This window comes from Nycticebus coucang, chromosome 1, assembly GCF_027406575.1.
Source record: "Nycticebus coucang isolate mNycCou1 chromosome 1, mNycCou1.pri, whole genome shotgun sequence".
NCBI classification, from domain to species: Eukaryota; Metazoa; Chordata; class Mammalia; order Primates; family Lorisidae; genus Nycticebus; species Nycticebus coucang.
Genome location: NC_069780.1, coordinates 129,753,282 through 129,770,021, shown reverse-complemented (window position 1 = coordinate 129,770,021; position 16,740 = coordinate 129,753,282). Strand labels below are relative to the sequence as shown.

At 41.1% G+C, this 16,740-nt stretch overlaps 1 protein-coding gene across 3 annotated transcripts in view; it reads right to left on the bottom strand.

The window, feature by feature from the left end:
- DMGDH (dimethylglycine dehydrogenase) overlaps nucleotides 1-16,740 on the bottom strand; it is an 86,254-nt gene that overhangs the window by 69,217 nt on the left and 297 nt on the right. For all 3 annotated transcript variants that reach the window (XM_053587742.1, XM_053587752.1, XM_053587733.1), the window contains exons 2-4: nucleotides 10,193-10,367; nucleotides 3,497-3,595; nucleotides 1,888-2,052 (exon numbers count right to left, since the gene is read on the bottom strand). In XM_053587742.1, the coding sequence (XP_053443717.1) occupies nucleotides 1,888-2,052; nucleotides 3,497-3,595; nucleotides 10,193-10,367 (439 nt within the window). The remainder of the gene's footprint in view (nucleotides 1-1,887; nucleotides 2,053-3,496; nucleotides 3,596-10,192; nucleotides 10,368-16,740) is intronic.

The window sequence follows — 16,740 nt, the reverse complement described above, 5'->3', positions numbered from 1 at the left end:
GTGTGATATTTTTGACTGGTGTGGATGGGGTATCAGGACAATACTGGCATCATAGAATGAGTTGAGAAGGGCTCACTTATCTTCTATTTTTGGAAAAGTTTGTGAGGTGTTAGTATTGATTCTCCTTTAAAGGTCTGGTAGAATTAAACCAGTGAAGGCATCTGGGCCCAGGCTTTTCTTTGAGGGAAGTTTTTGATTACTACTTTAATCCTTTCACTTATTATAGGTCTAGCGCAAAGGACTTTTGATTTTAATGGAATTCACATTTCTTTTCTTTTTTTTTTTGCAGTTTTTAGCCAGGGCTGGGTTTGAACCCACCACCTCCAGCATACGGGGCTGGTGCCCTACTCCTTTAAGCCACAGGCACCACCCGGAATTCACATTTCTGAAGACTTCCAAATGTGGTGCTGGTGCTTTATAATAGATACACTCTCATTGTAGTGGTCCCATATCTGTTAGCGTCAGTACCCTGTCTCAGATCCAGTATTTCCACTGCCTAAGGCCCTGGAGAAAAATTAGTGATGGTGAGGACTTCCAGCAAAGCATTCCAGCATTGACATATAAACAGATTAAAGCATATTCTTACTAATATCAGAGATGGGATTTCAATGCCAACAATGCTGTGCAACACCGACCTGCCATCACAAGGGGCCACACAAAACTACAGGCAAGGGAGTGCCAGCAGCCTGTAAACACACAGGGACAAACAACCCTAGCACCCAGATCAATGACATGAACCTTTGGAAGTTGGAACTGCTGCAAGCACTCACCCTCAGGGAAACAAATATCTGCCTCCCAAACAGCCCCACTTGGCACACTTGGAAAGGATGCACAGTGCAATGGAGGCAGAAAGCCTGGATTTAGAGCTCTGCTCCAGCTCTTTCCAATGAATGAGCCTGGGCTCGCTACCTACACTGTCTAAGCTACCATTCCTGCTCAGTAATAATATATACCTTATAATATTACTGCGAAGTTAAATGAAATTATGCATGTAAAGGGCTTAGCATAGTAACTGGTACATAAATACAGACATATGCTAGAATGTCAGTCATTGTTATCATCATTCAAAAGAGGTTATCACCCAGTAGGAAAAAACACAAAATCTTCAGTCAACTGGATTCTCTCAGGCAAATGTGGTATAAATCAAAATTTATACATGGCCCAGAGTGTATAAGGGAAGTACAGCTTTGAGTTATGTGGTGGTATTTGTGCAGCAATATAGCACGGTACTTCTTAATTTAAAAGAAAATTAATAACACAATTTTTCTAGACATGTATTTATCATACTAAGTTATCATTCTCTCTGCAGTTCCCAAACAGAAGGTTTGTGTATGGAAACCCTTAGATCTGGAGGACACAGTAATAGAAAAGTATTAAAAATGTTTTATCAGGCTCAGCGCCTGTAGTTCAGTGGCTAGGGCGCCAGCCACATACACCGGAGCGGGCGGGTTTGAACCCAGCCCGGGCCTGCCAAACAACAATGACAACTACCACCAAAAAAAAAAAAAATAGCTGGGCATTGTGGCAGGCGCCTGTAGTCCCTGCTACTCGGGAGGCTGAGGCAAGAGAATCACTTAAGCCCAAGAGTCTGAGGTTGCTGTGAGCTGTGATGCCACAGCACTCTACCGAGGGCAACAAAATGAGACCCTGTCCCCCCCCAAAAAAAGTTTTATCAGTTGTCATAGGTGAAAAACTAAGATTTTTCATATTTTATTCAGCATATATAATAGCCCACCTTGTAATTTACCCAAATTCCAGCATTAATCATTGATTTTGCTGTTCAAATGTGTGTGCAAAGTTTTTCTATTTCAAATTAACTTCTTAAAATAACTTTATCTAATTTTAATTTAAGTCAACAAATGGTGAAAATGCCTTGAAGATAAATACCTTATTCATGTTGAGCAAAGGGAACATCTCTTGAATTTTTTCAGGTTCAATAATATACTGTTCTGTTGCGTGCCAGCCAGTCCGAGTCATTTGATATTTAAACTCATCTACCCTCACAGGAGTTGTAGCAAGTCTGATACTACCTGGCTGATGGAATCCCACCGCCTGTGACAATAATTCCAATGAAAGCACGTAAATAAATTATTATTTGGCACTCAAATATGGTTCTCCTCCAGCACAACAAAAATGCAGCTGTACAAGAAATGAGATTTACTAGGAGCAAAAAAGATAATTGTATAAAATATTTGCATCTTATAAAAATACATTTATTCATCAACTTCAGTAAATACTAAATTTCTCCTCTATGCCAGTCAATATTCTAAGCCTCAGAGATGTAAGGGTGAACAAAAATAGCAAAGACCCTGGCTCGGTGGACCATACATTCTCCCGTTAAAGAGGCAGCAAAATGCATAATTACAACAACATGGGATGAGTGTTAATGTGCAGAGTGGAAGAAAATTATGTGAAAAAGAGAAAGACACAGAATTTATGGAGAGATTATGAAGAATCTAAACGTGATGATGATATTACTGAAGTCCTTCCGTTTGCCAAGCACTTGTCTAGGCTCTGGGTTAGAGAGGTAAAAGATGCAGTCCTTGCCTTCAAGCTGCTCTTAATCTGTAGGGCAGACCAACCCGTAAAGCCACAATCAGAATAGGGAGGTATTGGGGTTGTAAGAGGGGTGTGTTCAAGTGCTCTTAGAACTAAGAGACGTTCCCCTAGCTTGGCCAGGCTGGCAGGCAGGGATGGTCAAGAAAGGCTTCTCAAAGGGTGAACCCAGGGAAGGTGGAGGGTGGATGATGAAGATGAGGCGAATGTAGTTTCAGGCAGAGAAGGCAACAGGAAAAACAGAACACAATACAGAAAACACAAACAGTGATTTGAAAGCTCAGCACATTCCAGAACTGTACATAATTGAGAATAGCTGAAGCGCATGAGCCAAGGCAAGAGAAAATGTTGTAACGGTAGGCAGAGGTCAGCCGAGGAAGGTCAGGCTCCCAAGGCCATGCTAATCAGCTGGCCGTAGGGAGAGCCATCTGATGGTTTTAGGATAGAGAGAGAGAGAATAAAAATTTGAGTAGGCTTCAATCCCAGCCTATGAATACCCTCTGCCTGCCACTTTATTTTGGGAGGATGAGTAAATATGAGAACGGATAAAAATAAGGGGTGGGGGGCATTTAGTGAAGTACTTTTCAAAGCTGTCTGACAATCTGGCACACGCTGCTCTCAGATTCTTTGCAATCCAATTGCTAAAAGGCTCCAATTTCTTAGTTTCTAGATATAGTAACTGGCTAAAGATATTTTTGAAAGTTCCTTTTTATTCTTTCTTCATTTAAAAAATTAAAAAAGGGTTAATTACACGGATAATACACTTCAAGAAATTTAATTTATTTTCAAGCGAATTCTAGGGGGCTCTTTCCATACACCCTCAATCACATTTCTCTACCACGTTAATCACTGCACGTGCCAGTGACATCACGACACCCAGCCACACAGGATGTGTGAGAGAGACTGACCTAACAAATGGATTCCTGTTAAGTGCATTTACCTGCCCAGTTTCTTCTTCCAATTTCTCATAAAGTTTGATGCTATCATAATGGATTTTCTTCAAATTTATTCCAGGATGGAAGTAAGTTGTTAAACCTGCCTTAAAAGCAAGGAAGAAAAGAAATACTGAAAAAGTTAACCTTCTCAAAATGTTGATAGTTTATCTGTTCAGTAGTAATTTAAAGCTGGCAAGAAACTGTGAGGCATCAGCCAGTTCTCTGGGATGAGAACACACAGACCCACAGCAGCTTGAGCGTACCAGCACATAAGGCTCATGACAAGAAGCAATTTGAACTGCGTAAGTAAAGTGAGAGCCAGGCCAGTGAATATACATATTAAGTTTCTAAGAGTTACCAGGAAAGGGCTGTTTAGGGATTCAGAAATGGGATGATTTAGACGAAAGGTTTAGGAAGACGCACTATTAAGAAGTAGAGGGACAGGGCATCCAGTGTGGCTCAAGCCAGCATACTGTGTGGCTCCCTTAAGCGGGAGGACCATGGGACTAGCAAAGGAATGTATTTTTTCACCCCATCCCCACCTTTCATTTGAATGGAGCAGCCCTCCTGTCCCTTTCCGGAAATCGCAAAATTCAACAGTTAGAAAATTCTTTCTGATTGGAGCCTGGTGTATAGGCGCGAACAGATTTTTGTCAAAGCTTAATTGTTTGATAAGCACATAAATGGTACTCCACAAATATTTGTTGAGTTCACACTGATTAATTACTCTCAGGAAAAATATCTAAACATTAGCTGCATCAAACTCCCTTTTATCAACTGGGGCAATGCACTCTAGTATCCAGACAAAGAATTCTAAGCGATGATAATGAAGCAGGTTCTCTCAATTAGGTATCTGGGACCTCATTTTGCAGTTCATTTATCCTGGAAAGCTCATCAAAACACAACCTGTTCACAGTAAAATCATTTAGGAGTATTTATAAGGTACTTCTATGGCAGTGGTGAGCATTTGGTCCTCCTCAACTCAGAAACACCCCATTAAAGTTTGTCATTCATCCTTTAAGAACCCAAACCCTGGGGCTTGTAGCCAGTATTTGTTCAAGCATCTCTGCTTACCCAGAACTGACGTTTTGGTTTTTGTTTTGGGGAGGTTTTTTGAGATAGAGTCGCACTCTGTTGCCCAGGCTAGAGAGCTGTGGTCTCAGCACAGCTCACAGCCACCTCAAACTTCCTGGGTTCAAGTGATCCTCCAGTATTAGCCCCCCAAGTAGCTGGGACTACAGGCATGCACCAGGATGCCTGGCTAATTTTTTTATTTTTAGTAGAGTTGCTGTCCAGCTTTTGCTCAGGCTGGTCTCAAATTCCTGAGCTCAAGCAATCCTCCTATCTCAGCCTCCCAGAGTGCTAGGATTATAGGTGTGAGCACTCTGCCAGCCTACAGAATCGTCTTTTTTTGAGACAGACGCCCTCAGTAGAATGCCATGGTGTCACAGCTCACAGCAACTTCAAACTCCTGGGTTCAAGCGATCCTCTTGCCTCAGCCTCCCGCGTAGCTGGGACTACAGGTGCCCACCACAACATCTGGCTATTTATAGAGACAGAGGTCTCACTCTGGCTCAGGCTGGTTGCAAACCTGTGAGCTCAGGCAATCCACCTGCCTCGGCCTCCCAGAGTTCTAGGATTACAGTCATGAGCCACCGCATCCAGCCTTAAAGCTGTATTTTTTGAGAACAATTTTGGCCTGGCTTATTGGTTGTCCTGTAGAGCAGCTTGTATAGGAGTAGAGAAGGGCTTCCACTACGGTGAAACTGCAAGCCAGGCTCTCTGGCCGCCTGGTCACACATCCCCTTCTCCTTTTACATGGTGGTATCCTGTGTGCATATGACCTTTGTGATTCAATAAAAGAGAAGCTCTGGCCCTCATGTCTGCTAGTGACCCCAATTTTGTCTTTAATATATCTCTTGTCCGTGAGAAAACTGATAATAATAAGCATTGGCCTAGGGTGCTGATTGCCATTCACTTCTCCAGATCTTCCGAGCTTTATACCTAGGTTGAGGCAGACCTCCAGAAAATTATCTATCTACATTATATAATCCTCATCTTCCCCACCCCAGAAATTATACATTACTTTTCTTTCATCTGAAAGAGTCATACTGGTCCATTTCGTAAAGCTGTTAATTAAGACATTTAGTCCCGTGTATTTTGTTTAGGTAACACATTCTTTTAGAAATTCATGGTCAAGGAAAAGTTAGTTTCCCTTGCTGCAACAGTAATCCTACTGAACAATTTCTATTAACCTCATTTCCTTGCTGCTAGGATAGTCAGAAGTAAGATATGGGTTCCATTTTCTCAGCCAGCCATAAAAATTATTTAATTTTTATACTCTTAAGCATTGGCTTTTTGCCTTTTAATCTGTGTTTAAAATTGAGGGTTTACCCACACTAGTGTTTCCACTGAAATTATCTGAGTGTGACATCTTACATAGTACCTACTGTTAATTGAAGTGCCAGTCTTGCAACATTGAACATAACGAGGGAACAATGTTTTTCTATTTTTAGTAGAGATGGGGTTTCACTCTTATTTAGACTCCTCTCATACTCCTGAGCTGAAGGAATCCTCCCCGCTCAGCCTCCCTGAGTGCTAGGATCACAGGTGTGAACCCACTGCACATGACCCCAGTAAATATTTTTGAGCGTAAACTACTAAAATATGAGTATTTAGGCTCGGCTCCTGTAGCTCAGTGGTTAGGGCGCCAGCCACATAGACCCGGGCTGGCAGGTTCGAACCCGGCCTGGGCCTGCTAAACAACAATGACAACAACAACAACAAAATACCCGGGCATTGTGGTGGGAGCCTGTATCCCAGCTACTTAGGGGGCGGAGGCAAGAGAATCACTTGAGCCCAAGAGTTGGAGGTTGTAATGCCATGGCACTCTACCCAGGGGGACATAGTAAGACTCTGTCTCAAAAAAATAGTAATAATAATAACACTTTAATGAGCACTAGTGATGAATGCATTTCATTATTAAAATATATATATTGTATTAACATGTGCAATACAGCAATATAAAGGCCAGGTTCTGGGTTTGTTTTATTTTGAGACTACTTTTAATGCCTGTAGTGGCTGAAGAAGACAACTCTCAATAAAACACAGACCCTGATGGGAGAAGCACGTGCTGGGCTCTCAGCATCTTAACACCCTTCTTCCATGCCAGTCCCTAGGTTTTCTAATCTCACATTTTCTTGACCATCAGTTGTTGTTACAACCTAGTTGGACTAGGTATTGCTTTTTTGTTTTTATTTTAAAAGCCCAGTAAAACTCCTCATATGGAAAAATGTTAAGTGGGTTAACAAATTTATTTTTCACATATATGAGTTTTTCTGGGTGATTCATATCATTTTGGCCAGAAAACATGATAACAATACCAATTTTTACAAACATCCCTTTTCAACATGTTCTCTTCCCAACACAACTATTTTGCAAAAGGCAGTTATTTCTCACTTATTGAAAACATCACTTTTACTTTGTAGAGCTAAGGACTGCATCTATTTTTTAAACATATAATCTGCTATGTAGAAATAAGTGGCATCCATTTGCATCACTGCCAAGGTCAGCCTACTTGGGAACTTGTCTTTTTGTAAAAGAAAAACTTATCTTTAAGTTTCAGATCTTTTTTAACTATGGCTGGGAGATACCCTTAAATTTCTGTGTAGTATAAGACTCTCAAGTTCACCCCTTGTCCTTTCATTACAAATTATATTATTTAAAGCCCTGTTTCTGTAAAACTAATCACAATGGGTATATTGAACAATGTGTAATCTGCACTAGGTCATGATATACAGAAGACAAAAGAAAGAATGTGGATACCCTCACCGTGGACTGCCAACCTCCCCCTTAGTCAACCTTGAAACCATACACGATATGTCACCGACATCAAATGTGAGGGCTATTTATAAACACTAGTAACCCTAATTTCTTTCTTATATTTGTAGATAAAAACAAATGGTAAGTTTTAATATTATCTCCCTACCCCCACCCGATAGACTGCCTTGCATCTTTAGTCCTCGGCTCTCCAAAACAATTGCTTTGGATCCCAGCCTCTACTGGGGACCCCAATCTCCAAAACTGCTTTTCACTCCAAGCTCTCCCCTTTCCCTCCACCCAACATGAAATGCTTTATTGTTAGGAATATCATGAGATGATGAAGCAGTATTGCTAAAATATATCAAAACATTAGGGTTTACGGATTCGTGATTCTATTTTGAATATTCACTTTGCAAGCTGTGCCTCCTTCACCCTGCCTTCTTCCCCAAGCACTAGATTCCTGCACTCTCTAGATGCTTTTGTCATGGAGCACAGATTATACTACAGTGAGACTGACTTAATTTTTGTAGTCTGCCCCTTTAATCTGGCTCCTCAACCTTCCATATTCTCATAGCTTCTCTACAGATTTCTCTGTGCTAAAAATTTCTAATATATGAGATTTCTTCATGTTGCTCCTCACAGGGAGACCTCTATAACTTGCAAAAAAAGAAAAAACAAAACAAAACGCTTAGGACAACTTTCTTATCTTTTATTCCAAGGACACCAAAGAACCTGGCTTCTGATGCCTGATTCCACTTTGAGCTGACACTGCATGAATCCTCATTGTGTAAACTTGTCTACAAGGGAAGATGATGCCTTTTCCATTCATTTGGTATCTCCTGCATAAGGAAAATGATTGTGTGTTGTTGACTTTTAACAAAAAACATCACCTTAAAAACTTTGCTCACTTTTCTTAAAAGAACTTAGATGAAGGGTATGTTGCTTTTCATCTAGTGGACATCTAAGAAATAAAATCCCAGGGAATCTTATAAGCTATTTAAAATGCAGGCCATGGCTAAGGCGCGAGCCATATACACCTGAGCTGGCGGGTTCAAATCCAGTCCGGGCCTGCCAAACAACAATGACGGTTACAACCCAAAAATAGCCAGGTGTTGCGGCCGGCACCTGTAGTCCCAGCTACTTGGGAGGGGGAGGCAGAAGAATCGCTTGAGCCCAGGAGTTGGAGGTTGCTGTGAGCTGTGATGCCACAGCACTCTACCCAGGGCAACAGCTTGAGGCTCTGTCTCATAAATAAATAAATCAATAAATAAATAAAATGCAGGCCACATCAAGTCATTATTATAAATGAGTAAATAAAGAATTCAAACATCAAAGCATATGCCCTCCTTCACACCCCAGAAGCAGTGAGGGGCTGTAAGCCCTCCCTCACAGTGTATTTCCACTTGCCTAAATTTCTCTCCACCTAAATGTTCTTCCCTGGGTAACGTCACAGCCCTCTTGCTTACTGCTTCCGGGTCCCTGCTCGAGTGCCACCTCTTTGAAGTAGCCTCCCTTAAGCCTCCTTCTCTTTCCCCAGCATTCTACATCCTTTATTTTTCATTTCTTCATGGCGCTGATTACTCCCTAGCACTGTTGCGCGCTTTCTCTCTGCCCCACTAGAAGGTGCCCTCCATGAGGACAAGGGCTTCACTGGGACTTCAGTCTGTGCAGCACCCTCCCCAGAGTCAGCTAGTGGCAGGCAACCCTTCTCGTGCAAGACTCCCTCCTTGCCTATCTTTAAGCAGCTGCTGAATATCAAAAAGTCCCTGAGGCTTGGCTCCTGTGGCTCAAGCGGCTAAGGTGCCAGCCACATACACCTGAGCTGGCAGGTTCGAATCCAGCCCGGGCCGTCAAACAACAATGACGGCTGCAACCAAAAAAAAAGAAAATAGTCAGGCGTTGTGGTGAGCGCCTGTAGTCCCAGCTACTTGGGAAGCTGAGGCAAAAGAATCGCTTAAGCCCAGGAGTTTGAGGTAGCTGTGAGCAGTGACGCCACAGCACTCTACCCAAGGCGACAGCTTAAGTCTCTGTCTCAAACAAACAAACAAACAAAAAGTCCCTGAAAGCAGAGTTCCCTCTTTTCAGCAGAGGAAAGCAGGCTAAGGACAAAAAGGGATGATGGTGCAAAGTGGCTAATGCTGCCTGAATCTCCCTCCAAAAGAAAACCGCACCAGTAGCCATAAATACTTCCTCTCCTATTCTTTGCTGGTTTCAGAAATAATGGCAATATGAGGGCAGCGTCAGTCACCTCATTTACCCGAGTAGCCTTCTAGTTAAGCCCAATTACTGTGCAGCACTGGAACAGTTATGTATACCATTAAGGATGCAAGCGTGACTTGGTCTTGTGTTTTATTAATGCAAAGGTTGTGACCCACATCTGTAGTCCTGATATTTAAGTCCTCACGAGGCCAGGTTGTCTCACCACACAAAATTCAAATCACAATGCAGGGAAGCGGAGTATAGGTAAATGTCTTAGGATCACCCAGCCAATATCCTTTGATACAAAAGCTAACACATACCATGTGTTTAATAACTTTGCGCATATGAACTTGATCTTCATCACAACCCTATTAGGTTGGTACTATTGATGTTCCCATTAAGGCATCAGAAAATGGAAACATAATGTAAAGTGCTAAAAGTCATGTGGGTAGAAAATGGCAAAGCCAGGATTTGAATCCAGAAGCCATATGTTCAAATAAAGACATCATGAACGTAGATCCCTGCCTCGAAGTACGCCAGTTAAACTGCAATTGTGCTTCAACTCTACTGAAAAGGAATGCTCTCCAAAGAGCCTGCAGTCGAGAGTTGTGAACAGGAAGGAGATGGACTACACAGGTGCACAACTGCGTGGATAGGACAGTTTGGGGTGCTTTTCTTACTGCGTGCCAGGTAGACCCAGCCGTGAGCTCCGATTTCTCCAGCAGGACCACATCCTTCATCCCCGCTTTAGCCAGGTGATAGGCCAGACTCACACCGATGCAGCCCCCTCCAATGATCACCGTTTCTGCTCTGTCTTTCCATTTTGTTTCTGCAGATAAGGATGACTTTTCGTCTCTGGAAGAAATTTTTTAAAAAATATAAACTTTACTCAGCTATGGCAGCTATAGTTTTGATCTAATGTGCTTCTCCTCGTTTCTCTGTACTTAACACCTAGTGACAATAAGATTTGCACAGTGCTAAGTTATTCATCTGGGGTGCATCTAAGCCCTGACCCATGGCAACCTGGTTAGGGAAGAGAAGAGGGGGCCTCTGAGCCGCAAGCCACATAATGATTCTGGTCCAGTCTAATTAATAGAGCTAAGGAAATGAACTAGTAGCTGCTTTTTCCCCCCAAAGAACCTAGAGAATAATTTTTCTTACCTAAAGAACATACATATAATCATTTTATTCCATGAAAAAAAATCTATAATCATGACGTTTAGCACCTTTAAATCTTGGATCACTGCCCGTGCTCTCCAGGCTGAAGAGAGCCAGGCGGAATAAAATGATTGTGCTTGCTCGCCTTCTTCGCACTGGGGACATGCTTCACTCATTGTAATTATCACTCAGTGGTTAATATAATTGTTTGCATGATTGTCTTCCTAGCTGGATTATGAGCTTCGTGAAGGCAGAGACAATGTGTTATTCATCGCTGCTCCTGGTCCCCTCATGGTGCCCATCTCGTGTGTGTGTGTTGAATGAATACCAATTTGATTATTGCCATGACTTACTCTCCAGCCTCTATTGACCATACTTTTCCTCCAAAGAATGTAAATCTAGTAGAGGCAGTGCTCACTGGGGGAGGAAGGGTTGTTAATTATCACCACGGGTTATACTTTATACATTTCATTCATCTGATCTTCCCTTATTCATCAAGTATTTCCTATCATAAACAGGGTACTATACTTCAGATCAGTGATGAGCCAAAACAAACATTATCTCTATTCTTTTAAGCTCACAACATAGTTGGGCTGGGGGAACCGTCAAATAAAACGTGAATGTGGAGATTACAGCAATACAAGTTGCTACAAGGAGGACTAAAGGATTGAGGAAGCCTGCTATGTGAGGTCCGAAGGATGAGAAAGAGAGAAAGATGAGTAAGGAAGAATATTCCAGGCTGTGGGGACGTTATGTGGCAGGAAAGCACAGGGAGGATCCAGGACACTGAACAACCACAAAGTTGTAGAGACAAGTCCCATTCAAAGGGCTCTTTTGGTCTAGTCTAGTAGTTCATTGCTGAGCGCCTAAAACAGTAGGTACTCAATAAATGCTGTTGAGTATATTAATGAATAATATGCTTTTTCTTACTATTTTCTTCTTTCCTAGTCACTAATCCTTTCTTCACGTTAACTTCCAACTTAGCGATTTTACAACATGAGTTATTAAAAATACTAGGAAGAGTCTGCATATTTTACTCTGGTAGTACAAAAGTCTAAAAATTGTAATTCTGAGGATGAGTTTTAAACTGATAGAAGAGACCAGATAGAAACTTTCCCTAGAATTGACATAATGATACTAATTATACCATCCATTTTATTACCTTTATTTGGAAGGAGGTAATATATTTACCTGATGAATATAATATTGCTAAAGAGTCTTGATATTGTGAGAACAGGCTTGGCTCCCATAGTTCAGTGGCTATGGTGCTAGCCACGTAAACCAGAGCTGGCGGGTTCAAATCCAGCCCGGGCCTGCCAAACAACAATGACAACTACAACCAAAAAATAGCTGGGCATTATAGCAGGTGCCTGTAGTCCCAGCTAATTGGGAGGCTAAGGCAAGAGAATTGCTTAAGCCCAAGAGTTGGAGGTTGCTATGAGCTGTGATGCCAAGGCATTCTACTCAGGGTGACATAGTAAAACTGTGTCTCAAAAAAAAAAAAAATGTTGCATAGCTGTACAGAAATATTATCTTTCTTTATATCTTTATTCTATATACTTTTTTTCCATTAATTTTGTTTACTTTTTAGGCTTTTGTTAAAAACTAAGACACAAACAAAACATCAACCTAGGCCTATAGAGGAACAGGATCATCAGCTTCACTGTTTTCTACCACCTGGAAGGTCTTCGGGGGTAATGACAGGCATGGAGCTTTCATCTGGAATACATCCTGAAGGACCTGCCCGGGCTTGTTTTATAGTAAGCTTTTTTTTTCTTTAATAAATAAGATCATACTCTAAAATAATGATAAAAAATAGAGTATAGTAAAAACTGGCCAGGTGAGGTGGTTCATGCCTGTAATCCTAGCACTCCAGGAGACCGAGGTAGGAGGATCCCTTGAGATCAGTAGTTCAAGACTGGCCTGAGCAAGAGCAAGATCCCATATCTATTAAAAATAGAAAAATTAGCCAGGCATTGTGGTGGGTGCCTGTAGTCCCAGCTACTTAGGAGGCTGAGGCAAGGGATCACTTAAAACCAGGAGTTTGAGGTTGCTGTGAGCTAGGCTGATGCCACGGCACTCTAGCCTGGGCAACGAGAGTGAGACTCTGTCTCAAAGCAAAAAAAAAAAAAAAGAAAGTGTAGTATTAAAAACTAGGCAACAGAAATTTTTCAGATCCATTATAATCTTATGGGACCACCATTACATATTATATGTGGTTTGCTGTTTATCAAAACTTCATTATGCATGGGCGGCACCTGTGGCTCAGTCGGTAAGGCGCCGGCCCCATATACCCAGGGTGGCGGGTTCAAACTCGGCCCCAGCCAAACTGCAACCAAAAAATAGCCAGGCGTTGTGGCGGGCGCCTGTAGTCCCAGCTACTTGGGAGGCTGAGGCAAGAGAATTGCTTAAGCCCAGGAGTTGGAGGTTTCTGTGAGCTGTGTGAGGCCACGGCACTCTACTAAGGGCCATAAAGTGAGACTCTGTCTCTACAAAAAAAAAAACAACAAAAAAAAAACTTCATTATGCAGCATGTGACTGCATATATATGCATAATATGTATATGTGTACAACTTTTAGAGTAAATTGCAAATATCAAATCTATGTACTTATAAACATTCCTGTTTTCTAAGAAAAAAGACATTCTCTTACATAACTATCATGCAGTTATCAAAATCAAGAAATGGAATATTGGCTGGGCATCTGTAGCTCAGTGGTTAGGGCGCCAGCCACATACTCCAGGGCTGGTGTGTTGGTATCTGACCCAGGCCTGCTAAACAAACAAACAAAAATAATTAGCCAGGCATGTGGCGGGTGCCTGTAGTCCCAGCTACTAGGGAGGCCAGTGGCAAGAGAATCACTTGAGCCCAAGAGTTTGAGTTTGCTGTGAGCTGTGATACCATAACACTCTACTGAGAGTGACGCAGTGAGACTCCATCTCAAAAAAAAAAAAGAAATTTAATATCAACATAATAATATTATCTAATCTATAATTCATATTAACATTTAATCAATTATCCCAATAATGTATCCATAGCCACTTTTTCCAGTCAAAGATCAAGTCCAGTGTTCTGACTTTTTAGTTCCTTTAATTTAGAATAGTTCGTCAGACTTCCTTTACGTTTCATGAGCTTAACATTTTTTTTTTTTTTTATTGTTGGGGATTCATTGAGGGTACAAGAGCTTAACATTTTTTAAGAGTGCTAGCCAGTTACTTTATAGTTCTAGCTTTATAGGACCTATTATAGAACCTATAGTTCTACTTGATACAACCTTTTTTACTCTGAGTTTGTCTGGTGTTTCCTGATGATTAGATTTAGGTTATGCAGTTGGGCAAAAATATCATGGCAGTGATGCCGTGTCCTTCCCAGGACATATGATTAGGAAGTATATGATGTTGATTTGTCCCAATATTGGTGTTTCTGATGTCTGATCATTTGTCTGTCAGATTTATCCAGTAAAGTTACTGTTTTCTCCTTTGTATAAGTAACAATGTAGAGTGTGACTTTGAAACCATGTGAATATCCTGTTCCTTATCAAACTTTGCCTGAGTGGTTTTGGTATCTATTGTTTATTTCCTAACTCCATCATTCCTATCATATTTATTAGTGGGCATAAAGCCTTTTCCTTTCACTCCTGTTTATTTGTTGGTTATATTATTATGATAAGAACTTATGAATGTTTATTATATTCAAGTATTTGGTGGGTTACAATCCATTACTATCCATCATTTATTTTAATGCCAAATTGTCTCAGATCTGGCCAGCAGGAGGTTCTTTAAGTTGACTCCCGTATCCTTTTGACATGGTTACATGATTCTTGGAGCACTTTCTTATTTTCTGGTGCCACAATAACTTCTGGTACTTTTGTTTAACTGGTTTTGAAATGACTGTTATCTTTTTGTGTGCCATGTTAAGAAAAAAAAATAATGCCCATATGATTTAACTACTTTGCATAGAAATCTGTTTTCAATGGCCTGGGTATATACCTTGTACTTTAGCTGAAATCATTACAGTGGTAAGAAACAATAATAATTTTAAAGGTTTTGTTTTTGATGTGTTCAGAAGAAAGATTACTTCTTTTAGGACAGTGCTCCGGTTAAAAAAATAACCCAAAACAACACCACCACCCCAACTTTTTTTTTTTTTTTGTAGAGACAGAGTCTCACTGTACCGCCCTCGGGTAGAGTGCCGTGGCGTCACACAGCTCACAGCAACCTCTAACTCTTGGGCTTCCGCGATTCTCTTGCCTCAGCCTCCCCAGCAGCTGGGACTACAGGCGCCCGCCACAACACCCGGCTATTTTTTTTTTTATTGCAGTTTGGCCGGGGCTGGGTTTGAACCCGCCACCCTCGGCATATGGGGACAGCACCCCACTCACCCCACAGGCGCTGCCCCACCACCCCAACTTTTTAAGATCAGGAAACCTGAGCTTGAGTCCCCAATCCAACTGAATAGCTATTTTAGGGAAATTTAGACAAAATGTCAAAATTTCCTCATCTAAAACCTGGGGATGTAAAGGTTCCATTTGGAAATATACAATAAAGCATACCTAAATGTACATTGTTCCTTCTGCCCAGCATGCCATAATGGCTTCCAGGCTAGAGGTTTTTGTGTTTTTTTTTTTTGAGACCTCAAGCTGTAACCCTGGTAGAGTGCTGTGGCATCACAGCTGCTCACAGCAACCTCCAACTCCTGGCTCAAGTGATTCTCCTGTCTCAGCCTCCCAAGTAGCTGGGACTACAGGTGCCCACCACAACGCCTGGCTATTTTTTTTCTTTTTTGGATGCAGCTGTCATTGTTGTTTGGTAGGCCTGGGTTGAATTCGAACCCGCCAGCTCAGGTGTATGTGGCTGGCGCCTTAGCCAGGCCAGTGTTTTTAATTATAACTATCTTAAATTCCTTCTGGATATAGTCAGGGGTAGTCATAAATTTTTTTGAAATAAAGTAAAGAAGAAATGTGTTAAAAAACCCAGGTCACTATCTTCTATATTAGAAATGAAAATTTTTTAATTATTGTGTGCTTGTCTAAATGCTGTCCAAATTAAAAAGCCCTTTTGATGGTTTGGAATTGGGTATATACAGAATACAAAGAAATAAAATACTTTAAATTTTGATGTGTTCAATATAGAACTACACATTGCAAAAGGAATACAGCAAAATACACAGTTTTAGATAGTCTTGAAATTTTATTTGCCTAATCAGGTTTAAACAAATCAATTTGTTAAATTTCTATTTCATTTTGCACTTGATTTTAAAAGTTCATTATTATAAATATTTTTTGTGATGCTTTACAGTTTACAACACACTTTCACATGCTTCTTTTTTTAATATTCACAAAAATCCTGTAAGTTAGGCAGAGCAAATATTCGTATCACGGCTTTATAGATGAGGTAACTAAAGTTCTGAAGTGTAAGGTCACATTTTAAATAACTGATGAAGCAGGAACCATGACGTGATGGCTATTATTCCCTAGCCTATCACAGATACCAGTAAATACTTGTTGAATGAAAGAACAGATGGACGGAACTCAAAAGCAGGTCTCCGATCTCAGAATTTCAGGTCATAGAATTTTCCACCCCAGGAAAGATGTGGGCAACGCACACACACTGGTGGGGGCATACATGTTTGCCACGCATTTGGAGAAGTTGTTGCTATCTTTCAGAAGCCCATAACCCTTTCCCCAACAATTTCCTGTTTAAAAATTGATTCTGTAGATAGACTCCCGTATGTATCCAACGATATACACATAAGAATTTTCACATGAACATTGCTCGCAGTGACAAACAACTGGAAACAATTTAAATGTTACTGAATAGAATGCTTATTGTGTAGAATACTGACAGAATGGAAAACTATGCAGCCCTTTAAAAGAACAAGGCAAATCAGTTAAGTGCAGATGTAGAAAATCTCCAAGACATATTGATAATTGTGAAAAGCGAGGTGTAAATAAGCCAAGGAGCTTCCCTGCGTTTTGCCCGCATATGGACAGTGGTTGACTGCACAGGGGGACTGGGGCAGGAGAGACTTCACTAGAATAACCTTTTGGCAGATTCACTTTCTAATTAATA